We start from the raw sequence: 17,301 nt of genomic DNA, 5'->3' as shown, positions 1-17,301 counted from the left end.
ATTATGGACACAATCTCCATATAATATCTTTCCAAAATAGCAAAAGTACTTCTTCTTTATAAAATGAAATGCAATAATACTTATTTATCGCCTAATCTCAAATCAAGGTGATCATAGTGTATAATGTTCAACTGATCTATAACTAAATAGAATCACACGATTACCATCAACTCCTACATACCTGTAACCTATTGATGTAACAAAAACACATAAGATTACACATACAATCGACTCCCCGCACCTATTGATCTAACGAAAACAATGAAAGACTGACTTGGGCTTGTTTGGAAAGGTGAAGATCTTTTGGCATGTACAACCTTATTTTTTTGTCCTTTTTGGTCAAACCTTTCCTAAATACTAGCCAATCACACATGCTCTACATAGGCAAATTATTTGTTTTTAGAGAGTTAAAGAAAAACATACTGTTGATTTTGCAGAAAAAGGTTTTTTTTTGGTAATGAAAGAAACTTCATTAAGAGACCAGCCCGTTGCAGAAAGAAGTTGGTTATAAAGAGTATAATGAGAGAGAAAATAAGGGTTTATGTGATGATTTATTTTATTTTCCTAATTAACAAATATTTTGTAATTGTTTGAATTGTCCCTATGATTTTATTTGTTTACAACGTTTTTAATCTATCAGGAACTTTTTTGGTAAAAAAACATTTGTTTGGATTATTATAGCATTTTCAACAGATTTTCTATTATATATAATTTTTTAACTATTTTAGAGAATATGTTTAATTTTTTATGAAAATTGGTAGTTGCATCAGACTCTCTATTATAACTTTACTTTAACTTTGAGTTATCTCACTTGACAGATTTGTCTAACAAGATAGTTTAAAATTAAAACTTTTACATTTAAAACATTCTTTGAATGAAATTATATATAATTTATAAATAAGTTTAAATAATTATTAAGCATGTAATGAATATTTTGAATTTAAATAATTTTAAAATAAAGAAAACTGATGTATAAATATTTTAAATTTGTTAGTTAAAATAACTTTTAAACTATTTTAATTAAAATTTAACTATAACTAAAGATGCTTCTTCAGCTGCGGAGCTTTGACGTGTAGAAATGGTAACCATTGATAATGAAGGCCATTTTTGTTTTCGAGTTTACAGTTTCAACTGATAGAAAGAATCTGCTCAGCAGAGAGCCAGAGACTAAAGAACTAAGAGCCATGGGAGGAGGAACCATGCATATTGATTTTCCCATCATCCCCATCAAATCCTCTTCTTCTAATACTGATAATAATAAAGTTATTACTAATCATCTTAATTTTCCGGTTTCAAGCAGTTATGTTGGAGCTGTTAAACCCTCTTGTTCTGCTTCACAGTGCTACTGTGGGAATGAGATTTGCAGGAAGAAGTTCGAGCTTGTTTATGGACATGAAGAGAAAAGACCAAGTGGGTCTTTGATTAGCAGCTCTGTTTTTGGGTCTGTGCCTTCCCAATTTGAAGTCCAATCTGCAATTGCTTCACTTCTGAAGTAAGTATTGAATCCACAAAACTGGCCACTGGTGTAGTTATTTTCTTTTATGCAACTGTAAAGATTAAAGAGCAAAGTAACTAGCTTAATTCACTTCTTTGTCTGAGTAATTTTCTAATGTTTAAGGTTTCTCTACCTAAAATAAATTTTATCGGTAAACCGACCAACATCTCTAGGATTGTTTTCCTTCAACTTACTTGAATTTCAATTAGAAGTGATCAACCAAGAAATGTTTTCTGATATTGGTTTGTTAAGATCTGAATGTTTCTAATCATATTCCAAATTTGACCAGTTTTATACTTGGCGTAAATTCACCTCAATCAGAGTTACAGTGGCTTCAGAAATTGCTGGATTCTTGTGTTACCAAAAAGTTACTGTCCTATGGACACAGAAAAGTTTATGACGCTTTCCAGTTGCTGCAAGCTGATCCTTCTATTCAGGTGCCTTCAGAAGCTAATCTTACCCCTGCAGTTTAAATGAAATGGTTAATTGCATTAAAAACAATTTATAGTGAAATGATAACTTTCATAGCAAGCGTTCTTCGAAAATATGAGTTGACAGATCTAGCTTGGAAATTGAAATGCAGAGATTGGTGCTTTCCCTATCCTCTGATAAGGCCTTATGGGATGCTATTACCAACAACGAGGTGGTCAAGAAGCTTCAAGAGCCTCCCGGTTCAGGTGTGTATTAAACTCATCTGATATCTTCTGCTGTGTTTGTTTGCAATATACCAATTGATGTACTCGTCGAAAATGAAGGCCTGCCTCATAATTCAAACACAGAGCCGGACTTCACTGCCTGCATCATCAGGTGGATTATGGAGATGACAAAAGCTAAGGTTATGGAACTCATTGAGAATTTCCAATCACTTGTGTATGATGTGTTTCTACCTCGAGAAACAAAGGGGGAGGATCAAAAGGTTCGGAGCACGAATGAGTTTGAAGAAAAGGTTAGATCTTCGCTGCTTCTTTCAATTGTGACACTCTTGATTGTGGTTGTTGCTCGACTCCAAAGGGCGTGATCAGCAGACAAATTCTTGAAAGTGTTTGTCCTGAACATTATATTGGTTAAGTAATAAGATCAACTGCAACCATTTGTTCATAAAAATTTCGGCCTAGTAGACTACTACAGTTAACTAATTGTGCATTTGAACAGTAGCAAATCACAATGTTGCAACAAACAGAACAATTTCTTATGATTATAAAACCATTTGGAAAACTTGGGGCATATTTCCACTGAAGTTAAGAGTAAGAACATGAGATGCACGATAATCACAGGTGAGCGAAATGGAGGCCCAACACTACTCGGATAACTTATATATTAGTTAAAATATGATTCAACCATGGGGAAAAAGAAAGATTGACATCCCATGCCATCGGATTCTTACATCAATCAATTAAACAGAAGGCAAAACACATTGATGGCTAGTAGTAAATTTCCCAAAAACATGCTAATCACATGATCCAGCCAAGTTCAACTTGTGTACCCAATGCATGTATTACATATGGTTAGAGCATTTACTTCTTTCATATGGTTTGAAACTGGAGAGAAAACGATGGTTCAATTCCAGAGATCATGACATCCAGTATCTTGGAGCCATCAATTCACGATATGCAGCAGGACCTTGATTCCCAAGAGTCTGAATTCGCAAAGAGAACTCTTCTGCCTGAAAACATCGACAAAGATTAGTATCGTTTAAAAGGAAAGCACATCTAAACATTCGAGGAAAGCGCCAAATTTTATTTGAACACGTTCATCCACCCAATTCGATTGTTTTAATCATCTTGCTGTTTCTCACTTGGAACAGGAGAAGTCCACTGGTCTTGGACTCTTGATATGAAAGCCAATACAAGATTCCAGAAAACTGGAGACTGAACTGTGATTTTATTGAGATCATATGTGCATTTTTCCCCACCCCAAAACTTTCTAATTTAAAAAGAAACCATTATATTTTTTTTCCGATTGAGAAAACACTATATTATATCACACAGGTTTTGAGATTCTCCAGACATGGGTGAGAACAGCTCACTTACACTTAGCTGCATGTTACAAATGAATACAACAAACTGCAAGTCAAGTTTATGCAACAGAATACTAACCTTTTCATCAATCCACATCAAAGAGCTTAGCTGATTGTTTAAGATTCTTAAAACAACATCTAGCGGAGCCGTCCCATCATTTACATCCAATTCTCCACCCTAAATGACATGAAAAGTCATTAGCGCCATTGCCATCGTTGGTATATGTTGGAAATAGCTATTTTAGAAGTACAAACACTAAAGTTCAAAGCTTTACCTGGTTAGCATTTACAGTCTCAATAATTGATTTGATTTGTTCAGTCACCTGCTCTAGCTCCCTCTCTATATACTCAGCCTGCTCATACCTGCATATAAACCACCATATGATTAACAAAAAATCTATTGGGGCTTTAGTGAGTCTGAATGCAGATGTGGGAAAGAGATAGAGATAAATCATTATTAAATCAATTCACTCATGCAGATGTGTATCCCTATGTATATGATCAGATGAGTGTGCTCCAAGAACATAATTTTAATATGTGAATTTGGTCTAATGATAGCATAAAACACACTGCTTAAATTTACAAACTAAACTAAGGAACACTGCAAAAGCTCACATTGCATCTCTTGTTGATGCAGCCTCATCGTCAAGAAGCAATCCACGCTCATCGTTGTATATGCGCTCAGCTTCTTGTTCCATGCTGTCTAAAGCCTTATCGACCTGAGAAGAGAAACCAAAGAGTCTTACTGCACATACATTTGCAATGGTTTTACAAACAAATAGGAAGGCTCCAGTTCAATTCCAAAATGAATTTCTGAGTATCAGCTTCAGAGAGTCAAGCACTAAACAGAAAAGTAAAAGAACGATCTTTCTCACTTATAATGACCAACCAATGCTTATTGATCTTATCATTATTATGGTCCTGGAAGTGCAATCTAAAGGGAAATAGAGGACCTCTTGGGAGAAGGAAAAAAATACCTGAAGAGCTATAAAGCACTTTTATCAAATTATGTATTAAAGAAACAACAATTGAAGCAGCTTTAAGTATAGGAGAAAAAAGACATCAATGGTAACCTTGCAGTAAACATAAACTTATGCAACTACCTCTTGCTGATGAGTCTCGATCAACTCTAGTTGCCGCTCCACCTTAGCTTGGGTATCCACCACATTTGCCACTTCTATCTAAATGATTAATAGAGATATCTATTAGAGTCCAAACAGAAACCACAAGTAGCTTACACCAAAACAAATGGAATATTCTCAGTGGAAACAACTTTTGAACAAAAGTGTTTTAAATGAGTCGTCATTGCAACACAGAAAATTAACAAATGCAAACTGATTATCCCACAGTACTTACCAAGTTACAAGGATATGCACAATTCATTGATCAAATATATGATAACTACCTTATCATAACATAATATCATAGAACTTGCACATGAAAAAGTAGCATCAACAATTTCACAGCCAGCATTATAGATATATTAGGAAATAGATCACCTCAAGCATAAGAAGAACATCACGGTTCTGCAAAATCCTCCTGTCCCAGTCTGCCATTGCATTAGCCTGCTTTCGGAACTTTCCAGTACGCTCTTGAAGCTCAGCATTCCACTCCTTGATAATCTACAATTATAGCAAAAGAATAATTTCTTGATAAGGAAGAGTGGATACGTAATACGAAAACAGGGAGTACACTATAGATGTAACACAGAAAAAGATGCACAGATAATGAAGAGTAGAATAGACAGTTGGCATTCTGAAACAAGTAATTAAGAATATAGAAGTGTGTCCAAAAGTACAATGGAAATAACGTGCTATTGCATGAAGGAAGCAATTGATTCTCATATTTCTAGAAGGTATTTCAAATTCAGATGAATATCATCACCATGGGGAATCAAAAGTTTCTTATAATAATTAAGGTTCTCGTCATATTCTAGCTTCACCACACATAAAACTCAATGGAAAAATTACCTAAAATACTCTTTCATTTTTGAACTAAATTTGGTAATATTCACTTACTCAGTCATAAAGCAGCATTGAAAATAATACTACAAAATATAAAAAGAAATATGAAGTACCTCGTCAACAGTCTTCCCAGTGATCTCCGAAGGTAATTTTGGGGTTGTCGTAGATGCTGTAGTGCTGCCATTGACATTTGAGGTTGTCCTAAAACATAAGCACAACAGAATACAAATGAGATTCATCAGGATATGTAATAGTGCTTCCTTTATTTTCGTGCAGTGTATCCACCTAATTATGCGAAATAGTAGTCCTGGTCCCTAAGCAGTAGAGATTTGAGCATCTGTACGAAGTTCTTTCCGTAACATGAACTACAAATAACAAAACATATTGCAATTTCCAAGTTCCTTGCTCACTCTTATGCAACCATAAATCTTCACAACATGAAGAGCAATTGAAACAGTAATAACGAAATTGGTAAAGCAAAAGCAAGTTGAAAGCATAAGTGGTTAACAGTTGGGCAAAACACTAAAGAAAAAACTTTGATGCAGTATTAAGATATAGGCAGAATCAACAAAAAGTACACTCGCCCACTAGTAGAAGCCACAGCAAGTGATGTTGATGTCTGAGCTGCAGGGGTACTGGTACCAGTTGTCACCGCAGTTGCATTGGTAGTTGCAGCTGCTGAAGTAGTGAGACCTACACAGTACATTTATATGCACACACTGTCAGAGCCTTTCTAATAAATAAAAGATACTAGCGCTAGGCACATAAACATTGTACAAAATGGATTTTAGTTATATCATCGTTTATTTCATCTGGCTTGTCTACTCAAAGGAGCTCAAATTGCTCCAAACAAGTGTGTACTCCAACTTAAATACCCGCCACAACTTAATCCAGAAATGAAATTCAGCCTATCACTACATAATCCATTAAATTTTCAAAGCAATAACAGGTTGAGATAATTAACCAAATGCAGGCACAGTAGTGCTTGGTTGCGCTTGTGATGACAAGGCTGGCGCAGAGACACCGGAAAACAATGAAGCGCCAGAAGAGGAAGCAGTAGCCGCTGAAGAAGCAGGCCTTGAAGAAAAACCGGTAAAGGAACTGGCAGCTGAAGTCGGTGGCGCAGTGGGGCTCGCAGCAGGAGGAGCACTAGGAGTCACGCTGAATGCAGGAGCTTGTGTAGTGCTATTTTCCGCCAGAGTTGAATAAGCAGTTGTGGTGGTTGTGGTGGTGGCAGCCGAAAACAACGGCGATGAAGGCTTGGAAAATGACAACGAGGTGGAAGCCGGCACAGCTGATGAGGCTGCATTGCTGTTGGTGAATGTAACGACTCCAAAATTTCGAGTATAAAAACTCAAAATTTCAAAATCGTTAAACACCAAACAATCTCAACGAATCAAAATCATTTAAAATGCCACAGCAGATCATCTATGAGTTCAAAATACAACTCAGTCAAACCGATTATTACAACCCAAATTATAATTCAATATTATAACAATGGAATTGCGTAATCCTCACAATAAACTCACAAGATAGTCACACAAAATCCTCACACAAGCTGGAGATAAATAACTTCAAGTCCTCTGAGCGGTCCGTCAATTCCCGCTAATCCACACCTGCGGAGTTATCCACTACACCATCGAATTGGTGCACCGGGATTGTAAACACAAACCCGGTAAGCTTTACAGCTCGTATGAGTAAAATGAAAATATAACTCGCATATTAATATATATACGAAAATCCACAAATCAAACAAATATAAATGCACTCATGAGTCAATGGACGGCCCATCTGGTTGTCCCAAAGAAATATGAAAAGAAGCGCTCATGAGAAATTAAGTAACCCTTCTGGTTACCCAAATGCATTTATAATACGGATACCAAGAACGCTGGTACACATCTGTTACCCCTCTCGTAATACACCGCCGATATTGGGCAACCACCCGCTACCCAATATCCAAAAATATGAGTACTCATGAGCAGATAACCACCCGTTACCTCACATGCAGGACTCTGGCAGACAGACTAGAACTCTAACTGTATCGTAACTTTCGCCCGGCCAAAGGCTAGGTTCCGACTTGCCAAACACGTACAATAATCTCACATCATATTGTACCAAATCAAGTCCGAAGACAAATCAACATTTTAACAATCTCAATGTTAAAATCACGTACAATAATCTCACATCATATTGTACAAAAAATCAAGTCCGAAGACAAATCAACATTTTAACAATCTCCATGTTAAAATCACGTACAATAATCTCACATCATATTGTACAAATCAAAATCACATGCTCGATATATAAATCTCGTCATCAAAATGACATAAATCACGATAAAATCATAACAGTATATTATATAGCAAACTATATATATATGTACATATTTACCATTTATACAATATATATATAATCCATTATATCATATACATGTCATATTTCATAAACACGTCCGAAGACAAAACTCGTCCGAAGACAAAACTCATTCGAAAACAAAACTCGTCCGAAGACAAAACGTTTTAACAAACACCATGTTAAAACCACATACAATAATCACACCTCATATTGTACAAATTAAATCACATGCTCAATATTTAATTCTCGTCATCGAAATGACCAATTCCAATGAATTTATAACAGTATATAATATAGCAAACTATATATATGTACTTATTACCATTTATACAATATATATGTAATCCACTATATCGTATACATGTCGTAATTCAATATTAAAAACTCTTGTAAAATCTTGAATCTCCGCAAGGGTAGATTCGTAAATATGTGAGATTTTACTCACCTTTTTTCCTGCGTGCAACTTCCACGACCCTGAAAGTAATTTCCTCACTCGTTTCGTCAGTCACCTAATAGCACGATAAATGCTTAGAAAATGATACTTAAAATATCAGGTGACGAGTTCAGCACAGCTAAATGTTGTTCATAAAACATTGTTCACGGAACACTGTTCATGTTTACTAATCATTGTTTTTACTAAATCACTGTTCATAGTTACAGTTTTGCCAAAACACTGTTCACAGTCACTGTTTTACCATGAAACTGTTCACATTTACTGTTACAGTTCACTATTCACAGTTACTGTTACAGATCACTATTCACAGTTACTATTCATGTGGTGTTATTATTCACAGTTACTATTCATGCGGCGTTACTATTCACAGTTAATATTCATTCGGCGTTACTGTTCACCGACCGCCACCAATCATTACCAAATTTCACCACCAGAACCTAAACAACATTTCCAACAACTTTCTAGTTGACACCAAGGTCTAAATCCGAGCCTAAACAGTCCAAATAACGAAGAACATAAATTCGGCACTATTCACAAACCCTAGAAAACGAAATTTTGATTCGGGTACTTACACTTCGATTTGGCTCGATTTCTTTTGTGGGAATGTTGCTGGGACTGAGACAAGCAAAACCCCCCAAGAATCTCGAGCTATGGTGGCCGGAGGAGGCGGCGCCGACACAGCAGTAACTTCCGGCGGTTGCTACACCGTGTGTGGTTGTCGCCGGAGTGCAAGGCGTAGCCCAAAAGATGGAGATCGTCGAGCCCGTCAGTTTGATAGGTGGCACGACACGAGGCGACGTCGGATGGTGGAGAAATCGGTTGGAGAAGGTTTTTAGGTCGGGTGAACAGTACCCGAGCTGATTTTTAGAAAAAATCTGATTTTTAATCTTCTTTCCTTCCTTTTATACTATTTCCAAAATCGGAAACGAACTTCCAACGTTAATAACTTTCGCGTCCAACGTCCGATTCGAACGCGTGACGTGTCCACGAACTCGTATCGATGAGCTCTACGACTTTCGTGAAGGAAGTTTTCGCAACCGAGCGACGGAATAAAAGTCGATCTATACGTTACGGTAACGTTACGTTTTCTAATTAAACGATCCGAGAACGTTTCCGTTTTCGTTTCGAAATGTCGCAAACCTCCAATTTTCGTCTTGAATTAATTTCACAAGTTTAACACTTTGAAAATACTCGACATTTAGTTTCTAAAAATTCGGGTTATTACAGTGAATGCAAAAGAAGGTTGAGAAGCCGAGGAGGTTGTTGTTCCAAATGAGAGGCTGAAGCCGCCGCTTGATGAAGAAGTGACCGGAGCTGCGGATGAAGCGTTGGAAAAGGCGGCGAAAGCCGGAGTGGTTGAGGCTGCGGCGGAAGAAGAGCTAGGAAAGCTGGAGAATGAGGGAGTGGCGGGAGCCGCAGACGACGGAGCGGAGCCGCCGAACAAGTTCGAAGTGGTGGAAGAAGGCGGCGCCGCCGAGGAAGTGGATGAGCCGAAGAGAGAAAAGCCTGTGCTGGGAGGAGCGAAAGCAGTAGTAGTGCTAAACGGTGAAGAAGAAGCAGAGGCGGATGCAGTTGACCCGAATGTTGGCGTGGCGGAACCCGAAGCCTGTGCCGATGAGGATGCGCCAAAAAGAGTCGAGCCGAATGTGACCGGAGTAGAACCTGAAGCGGCGTTGGATGGGTTGAAACCGAAGGGAGAGGCGGGGGCGGTGGTTGTAGAGGCAGTGGAGGATGCGAACGAGGGGAAAGGACTCGGGTTCGGGTTCGGGTTCGGGGCGGGGCTAGGGTTTGAGGTACCTAAAGCGGGAGAGGAGGCGAAGCTGAAAGGGGAGGATCCGGGTCCGGAGGCGGAGGCGGAGGCGGAGGATCCGAAAGGGGAGGTGGCGAATGAGAAAGTGGAAGTGGAATGTGAAGCGGCGGTAGAGGAGGAGGTTCCGAAATTGAAACCCGACATTTTCGCTCTCACTCTCGGTCGGAAAAAACTTGCGTACAAACTAGTATGTACGCGTGCGTCCGAACTCTCATTTATTTGCACATTTTGAGAATATAAATAGATAATTTTAACCGTTCAAAAGTTTAGTTTATTATTAAATATCATGTTTGCAAAAAATTGATGACAAAAATCGTCATAGTCGATTGCATCAAACAAATTGACGGTTGATCATGAGACTACTAACTTTCACCATAACCGTTCATTTGTTTGATGCAATCGACAAAGCAAACGATTTTTGTTTATGTTGATCTTTTACATAAATGATCTTTAGTAATAAACTAAACTTTTGAACGGTTAAAATCATGTATTTATATTTCCAAAATGTGCAAATAAATGAGAGTTCAGACGCACGCGTACATACTAGTTTGTACATAAGTTTTTCCCCTCTTAGTCGCTCGGTTTTTCAAATTTGGGGTTTTGGGGGTTAAAAAGGGTTTTCGTTGTTTTCTTTTACGCAAAGAGAGGTAATTAAAATAATTACTTAGTAGTAATAGACAATATTTGAATTAATTAAAAACTCACTTTTTCCGGAAATATTACTATTCTACTATTGTGTGTGTCTTAGCCTTATTAGATTTCCTGTTAGAGATAGATTAGCATCTCTGTAATAGATTATGACTGAATCCTACGAGATTGTGGTTATGTAATGCCTATATATAGGCCTCATTATGAATCAATAAAGGGTTACGTTCTATTTCATTTCGTTGTTATTATTCTCGTTTTGTTCATCCTCAAATGTGTTATCTGCACTTTGTTCTAATGTGTCTGAGCGACGAGGCCACCACTAGGAAAATTAAATAACCCTACAATCCTAATCCCCCGGCAGCGTTTTCTTCTTGGAATTGCCGGAAAAACCGACAATTTGTTGATCTACTATGGACACCCAGATTTTTTGATCTGGGCACCCATCTTCTTCTTCCGCCTACGTCACCGGCAACCAGCGTCACCCCGCACCTTCTTGGCCGCTCTCCAAGCGCGCACAAGCTGGACTTCGTCACCCCATCTAGCATCATCGTTGCATTGTTGTGAAGCCCAGCCCAGCCCCAATGCTGTGATTCTCTTCTCGGCCTCTCCGACATAGACAACGCCTTATTTCCCATAAACCACCGATCTGGTTTCCTCCGACGCCGAACCCAGAACGACATCACAAGTCATCGGCGATCGCGCCACCTCAGAATTTTCTGCCCCGACGTTGACTAGTCTTCTCAACATCAAATTGCACCAGACAACGCAAGCGACGACCTCTGTACCTAGGGACTGCAGACCTGCGTCTGCGCTACCCTGATTCGGATCGTTTCCTCTAATCAGATTTTTTGGATCAGACCCGAGAATGAACCCGACCCAGCTCAATAGCATTTTGGGCCTCGGGCCTTCCGAGCACAATAGCCTTATTGGCTCTACTTCTTTTATGTTTTTTTTTCCTATTTCATTATTTAATTATTTATTTGCATGTTTTAGTCTCAAACTTTTTTTCACATGCTCGTATAGGAAAAATGATTGATCAACCGTCATACTATTGTGATGACACGCATGCCAGAGATGGACATTCCTCAAGAGCAAGTTATGACATCCATACGAAGATCGAAAAGGAAATTCATCAAGCAGCTTTTATGCATGAAGATCGATTTGCAGAACAATTTAATTTAATGTGGTCCATTTGGCAGACCAGCAAGTATGTTTTTCTTAAAGTTGTTGCTTTTGAACATATATATATATATAAATTATCGGGCGTTATTAGCCTTCTTCATGTCTCTTTTCCTGCCTTTCTTACAGCGCCAATGAGACCAAAGACGGATATGATTCCCCTCTTGGTCGACGTTTTTCATGTGACGGTCCTGGGGAGTCATGTTATTATTTAAATGGAAGACATCGATTTCGTGTGGTCGCGTGAGTGCATCGCTGTTTTGGGTGTGATCATTAGAACCGCCGATATGCATCGATTAATTTATGACCATATACATCACAACCTTTCTAATTCCGGTTACATACTTGAATTGTTTCGTTTATTCGAAACTAATACAACCCTCGTTTCTTGTGGATGCGTCGTCATCGCGATTGTTCCTTGAATTTATGAGCTTTTAAAACTCATGTCTATAAACGATAATTTCAAGGTCTACGTACTCATTTATTTGAGTTGAAATTCACTACTCTGAAACAGCATTGTTTGCTGACAATAAATCCCAAAAATAGCAAATTATATGGGACATATTTAAAGTGATTCAATAACCGTCTATGACATTGTTTTAAAAGAGTTGACCTTGATGCATGCTCCATATCCAAGAAACACAAACCATTTTTTGGCACCCGTATCTATTTATATTGAGGGAACATTTGAGTTGGAAACGTAACATTTTTACATTCTCAAGTTAGCAAATTTTGAGCCTCATGCTAAGGCTACACCCTATCCGATATGCAAGATTTTGTTGCTACGAACTTTTGATTAGTCAATCTATTTTGACTATATTTTCTGCTTACTATTTTTCAAGTATGACATTGACATTGCCATGTTTCTTACTCGACTTTAGCTTAAATGGTCTATTGGAATTATAAGCTTGTTTCTGTTGTATTAAAGATTGGCATATTCAATAAAATTTCTCATATTTCTTGTTTACAAGATGATCTCGTGAGAATTTTATTTTTCTTGAACCTAGCATGAATGATCAACGTTTACAACTCGTTGTGGTTCTTAAATTGACCGCTTTTGGGTTACATGGGACCCCAATAGTACTACATTGTGAATTTGGCACTTAACATTTGGAAAACGAACCTCGGAATATCAAAATTTGACATCGTTATGATATATGATGTGTACGGCACGTTTCCGGAACGTTTTACCGACGTTTCCGGCCGTTTTGGCCGCCTTTCGGCCTATTTCTGCGTTTTCGGCACCACTGCCCGGTTCCTGCCGGGGATTCCTATCAGATATGAAGTCCGGCCTCCTAACTGGCCAAATTCTGGCCAGCAGCGGCGGATTTTCCGGTCACAGGTGCCACTGGTTTTTAGCAAGTTTTCTGGCGATTCTTCGTCATTTTCTCTTCGTCTTTCCGGCATATTTCTAACATTTTTTGTTGAACCGTTTTCCTGCTAAAGTTTCATTCGGTTTTGAGTTATTTGGACATGATTTTCCGGTTATCTTGTCCGGTTTTCTCCAAGTTATTTCATAGATCAAAATATTTTATTATTATTGGTGACCACCTGCACCAATTGGATTGTTTTTACCACCCTAGTTGTTTGGTATTCAATTGCTCCAATACACTGTTTTTCCAACTTTTAAGTTGAAGAATATAGTATTATTGTCATGTGATACACTCGATGTGATTGCACTTTGTCCCGATCCCCCTCTTACAATATCTTATGACATATTGTCTAGAGAAGTTCACCACGTCGTTGACTCTCTTAATTTTATTTTTAGCATGTCCCGTAGTGTAATCGAGTATCTTGCTTATTGCGAAACCACATACATTGTCCTACGGCGCATGTAGTTCTTTTACGGATCTCGTGCTGAAGATTGTGTTTTATACCTTCGTGTCTTGCTAAATTTAAAGGCCATACATGCCAATTATTTTCATCTGAATACTTATGTTGAGAATGGAGATGAGTATTTTTATCAGAAATTCTAAAAATTGGTTGTACGCAACCCTGCAGCTGCTTTGCACTGCCCTGCAGCCCCTACAGCTGCCCCGCAAGCCCTCCTGCACGGCCTCCTGACAAAACGTGCTTAATTGATGACTCTTATTGTCAATCTTCTCATGTGAAGACTCAAATTGAGCATATTCCATTCTTACAAAGTATTTAAGGTGACATTAGTGGACCATATTTAACCGAATGCAGACATTTTTCGGTATTTTTATGGTATAGGTTAAGAGCATCGACGCTTTGGTCACAAGTCGCTTTACTTTCCACAATGAACGCTGCATTTGCTAAGTTTTTAGCTATGATCATCATACTAAGGGCTCACCACCATTCCCATCACTCAAATCTATTCGATTGGATACCGTTATGGAGTTCACCTCCAAGACTTTTGATGATTTCGTTTCAAACCCACAACTTGCCAAGCGTTTAGTGCGTATCAGATGGTTACTGGATACGATCCAAACGTTCTTTTCACTAACGCCTATTTGGTTAAGTTGTTTATGTGCCTCTATTATCGTAATCTCAATTGGTCTACTTGAAATGCTTAAGTATTTTGGTTGTTATGATTTATGAATCACCAACACTTGTCTGCTATTTTCAATCTACAACCGTGGATTTCTATCCTGCGATATTCGCAGATGGTCACTTGGATGAGACATACTTCCCGTCGTTAGGGGGAGATATTGAATGCTCACATTCCGGTTTTAACACCAGGAATTCACGTGGTGTGGCACTATGTCTCATTAAGATTCCGCACTGGTCTGAGTAAGCAAGAAGTGCAAGCATTATCGACCTCTATAAAGTCAAAAATTCGATGCTTAATGACTTTACCGATATTGCGAAAGTGACGAGATCGCACATAAATGTTGTGATGTGCCGGTAAGGTTTGAACTCCCGAAATATGGGAAAATTTCAAATGACCTGGTCCTAGCACCGTTGGCACCATCCCTGACAGTGGGAAGGAAGCTGACGATGACACCATCGTATGTTGTGGTGTTGTCGGCGCCCGTGGTATTGCACCACAGAACAAGGGCGGGAAACACAAAGATTGACTAATAAGGGTCATAGCTTCGGTCTTGGCTCCTGCCTAGATGAGGGGGAGACCATCAAATTCTCTGCAATTGAAACCAGAAAGAAGCGAGGTGCATAGACAAGTATTTCACCCATTATCAAGAGATATTCTCTGAATATGTCTATCAACTAAGTTTCTGTGGAACACTATAGACTCATTTTATTGATGTTCGAGAATAAAAGAAATCTCTCAATTGATCGTATAAGTGCGCGCCTATGTTAATGGATTGATCTCCCATGATTGATGATGTATTCACTTATGCTCTTATTCCGTTTTAAAGTATCAACAATGAGCAACTTGACCGAAGTGAAAAGAATCAATACATGTTGAACTAAACTTGTTATGTTAGTCATTGTTCGTAAGCGTAATGAGAAAGATGAAGTCATGCGATATTTGCAAGACTTATAGCGCAAAGATTGTCTCATTATCCTAATATTGGCCACGATGAGTTATATTCTCTCGTTATGGACATAATTGTTTTCAGCTACTTGATCAGTAGTAGTGTCCATAAAAACTGATTTGCAACATATGATAGTGGTCATATCATATCTATAAGGAATCTTAACACATATATGAAAGTGTCCGAGTGACCTTAATTGCTCAATTAAATGCCTCCAGACCACGGAGAGCTTATGTAGTCATATTTATGCGACGTTTGAAAGAACATAGTACAATCGGTTGCAAAAACTTATATCCATATGTGTTTATATGAAATCCAATTTTGGATTCTCTATTCCATCTAAGTAAAGATGATGATGAGTTTCAATGAGTTATAGATTCATATATGTAAGTGTTGTTGGGACACTATTGCTTTCATTATGATATGATTAAACTATGTGTCTATGCATCGTCATTGGATTTGCATCACTCCTTTGACATGGGTTTAGTTCTACACTTAGTGTACCAACACAAATCCTATCCACACCAACACTACCAGCAGCTGCAGCAACATCAACGTATGCCTTGGTGTAGCTGTCGACACTGGCAGCGTAGAAGAGGCGTACGGTTCCGTCTCGGACCAAAATCAGTCTTTCATTGGTCCATTCTCTATTCCTTTATTAAAGACACATTGAATGTGACAAATCAAAATCTGTCCAGTTTCATAAGTCAACTTCAATAAGAGCTACATGACAGCTTATTCAATTAAATATGGTGAATTGGGTACCGTTGGAAAGGTCTATGTGTCTTCTTTCCAAGGACACCAACCATTTGTTCATAGATATCGTACTGAGTGAGTTATGGCCCTTTTAGCAAAGTATGACAGTTTTGTCTGGAAATTTGCATGTCAGTCAACTTCGACAGAGCATGTCCGGGAATGTAGACGGTGCGTTGTGCTATTTTTCTTCTTCGATCAAGCTTTTGTTTTTCACCCAAGAGGTTTTTATTTTGAATGACAAGGTTTTTATCGAGTCAATGTAATGTGCACCATGCAACCTAGGCATGCGACACAAGGGGGAGTGTTACATGAGAATTATTATTCTACCATTGTGTGTGTCTTACCCTTATTATGTTTCCTGTTAGAGATAGATTCGCATATCTGTAATAGATTAGGTGTTGAAATGTCCAAACTACCATTATTTTCGTGAAAATTACCAAACTATCACTCTCAGATTTAACAAATTTATATCTTCTCATTTTTTTTACCATTTTCCAGTAATTTAAAATTTTTACCATTGTGTGTGACTAATTAATTAATGTTGAAATGTCCGAATTACCATTATTTTCGTGAAAATTACCAAACTGTCACTCTCAGATTTAACAAATTTATATCTCCTCATTTTTTAAATTTTTTCCAGTAATTTAAAATTTTTGCGGCCAAACCATCGGCAATTTGGAGGTGAGCCAATATATAAAATGGTTTCTTACATCATGAGCTTTCATTTAAGTATCATATTGCATATTTTTTTAAAAAACTTTCAAATTTCGAATTTTACTTACCAAAAATCACAGTAGCAGCTAGATTCATAGTTGGCAGTAGCAGCTAGTTTCATACTCGATAGTAGCAGGTTGCTTAATTAGATAGTAGATATTAATTTCGTAATCGACAATAGCAGCTAGTGTCTCAGTCGACAGTAGTAGGTAGCTTTTTAGTCGACAATACCAGCTAGTTTCTCAGTCGACAGTACCAGCTAGTTTCTCATTCGACAATAGCAGCTAATTTCTCAGTCAACAGTAGTAGGTATACATGTAGATGTGATATGTGATAATGAGAATGATATTTGAATTCTCTTAAATGTGATATGCTAAACAAGGTAAAATAAAATAAAATATCATATCACATATGGTGGCTTGCCGTTATGTGGTCTAGGCCTCATCAT

At 38.0% G+C, this 17,301-nt stretch overlaps 2 protein-coding genes across 3 annotated transcripts; one reads left to right on the top strand and one right to left on the bottom strand.

Moving 5' to 3' along the window:
• Positions 1–1,095: 1,095 nt before the first annotated feature.
• On the top strand, positions 1,096–2,513 carry LOC126803303 (uncharacterized). Of its 2 annotated transcripts, none has more exons than XM_050531087.1 (4): positions 1,096–1,492; positions 1,785–1,932; positions 2,079–2,172; positions 2,275–2,513. In XM_050531087.1, exons 1-4 carry the CDS (start codon positions 1,185–1,187, stop codon positions 2,511–2,513), a joined length of 789 nt encoding a protein of 262 aa, XP_050387044.1. In that variant the 5' UTR covers positions 1,096–1,184. The 2 variants fall into 2 exon arrangements, with proteins under 2 accessions (XP_050387044.1, XP_050387043.1); XM_050531086.1 differs by having other exon boundaries at positions 2,251–2,513.
• On the bottom strand, positions 2,399–10,239 carry LOC126803579 (nuclear pore complex protein NUP62-like). The gene is made up of 12 exons (XM_050531364.1): positions 9,511–10,239; positions 6,895–6,904; positions 6,441–6,806; positions 6,061–6,169; positions 5,590–5,677; positions 5,012–5,134; positions 4,616–4,693; positions 4,128–4,231; positions 3,788–3,875; positions 3,592–3,690; positions 3,014–3,158; positions 2,399–2,543 (listed from the first exon to the last, which is right to left on the bottom strand). Exons 1-11 carry the CDS (start codon positions 10,237–10,239, stop codon positions 3,066–3,068), a joined length of 1,887 nt encoding a protein of 628 aa, XP_050387321.1. The 3' UTR covers positions 2,399–2,543; positions 3,014–3,065.
• Positions 10,240–17,301: the final 7,062 nt, after the last annotated feature.

Source organism: Argentina anserina, chromosome 7 (assembly GCF_933775445.1).
Source record: "Argentina anserina chromosome 7, drPotAnse1.1, whole genome shotgun sequence".
In the NCBI taxonomy this organism is placed as follows: domain Eukaryota; kingdom Viridiplantae; phylum Streptophyta; class Magnoliopsida; order Rosales; family Rosaceae; genus Argentina; species Argentina anserina.
The sequence above is the reverse complement of the archived record's forward strand: the minus strand, read 5'-3'. Positions and strand labels throughout refer to the sequence as shown.

Coding starts and splice junctions, on each gene's coding strand:
- LOC126803303 (XM_050531086.1), top strand. CDS start 1,185: ATGGGAGGAGGAACCATGCATATTGATTTTCCCATCATCCCCATCAAA. Junction 1,493..1,784: donor GCAATTGCTTCACTTCTGAA/GTAAGTATTGAA, acceptor AAATTTGACCAG/TTTTATACTTGGCGTAAATT. Junction 1,933..2,078: donor AAGCTGATCCTTCTATTCAG/GTGCCTTCAGAA, acceptor ATTGAAATGCAG/AGATTGGTGCTTTCCCTATC.
- LOC126803579 (XM_050531364.1), bottom strand. CDS start 10,239: ATGTCGGGTTTCAATTTCGGAACCTCCTCCTCTACCGCCGCTTCACAT. Junction 4,232..4,615: donor TCGAGACTCATCAGCAAGAG/GTAGTTGCATAA, acceptor TTCTCTTCTCAG/GTCGATAAGGCTTTAGACAG. Junction 3,876..4,127: donor GCATCAACAAGAGATGCAAT/GTGAGCTTTTGC, acceptor GTTTATATGCAG/GTATGAGCAGGCTGAGTATA.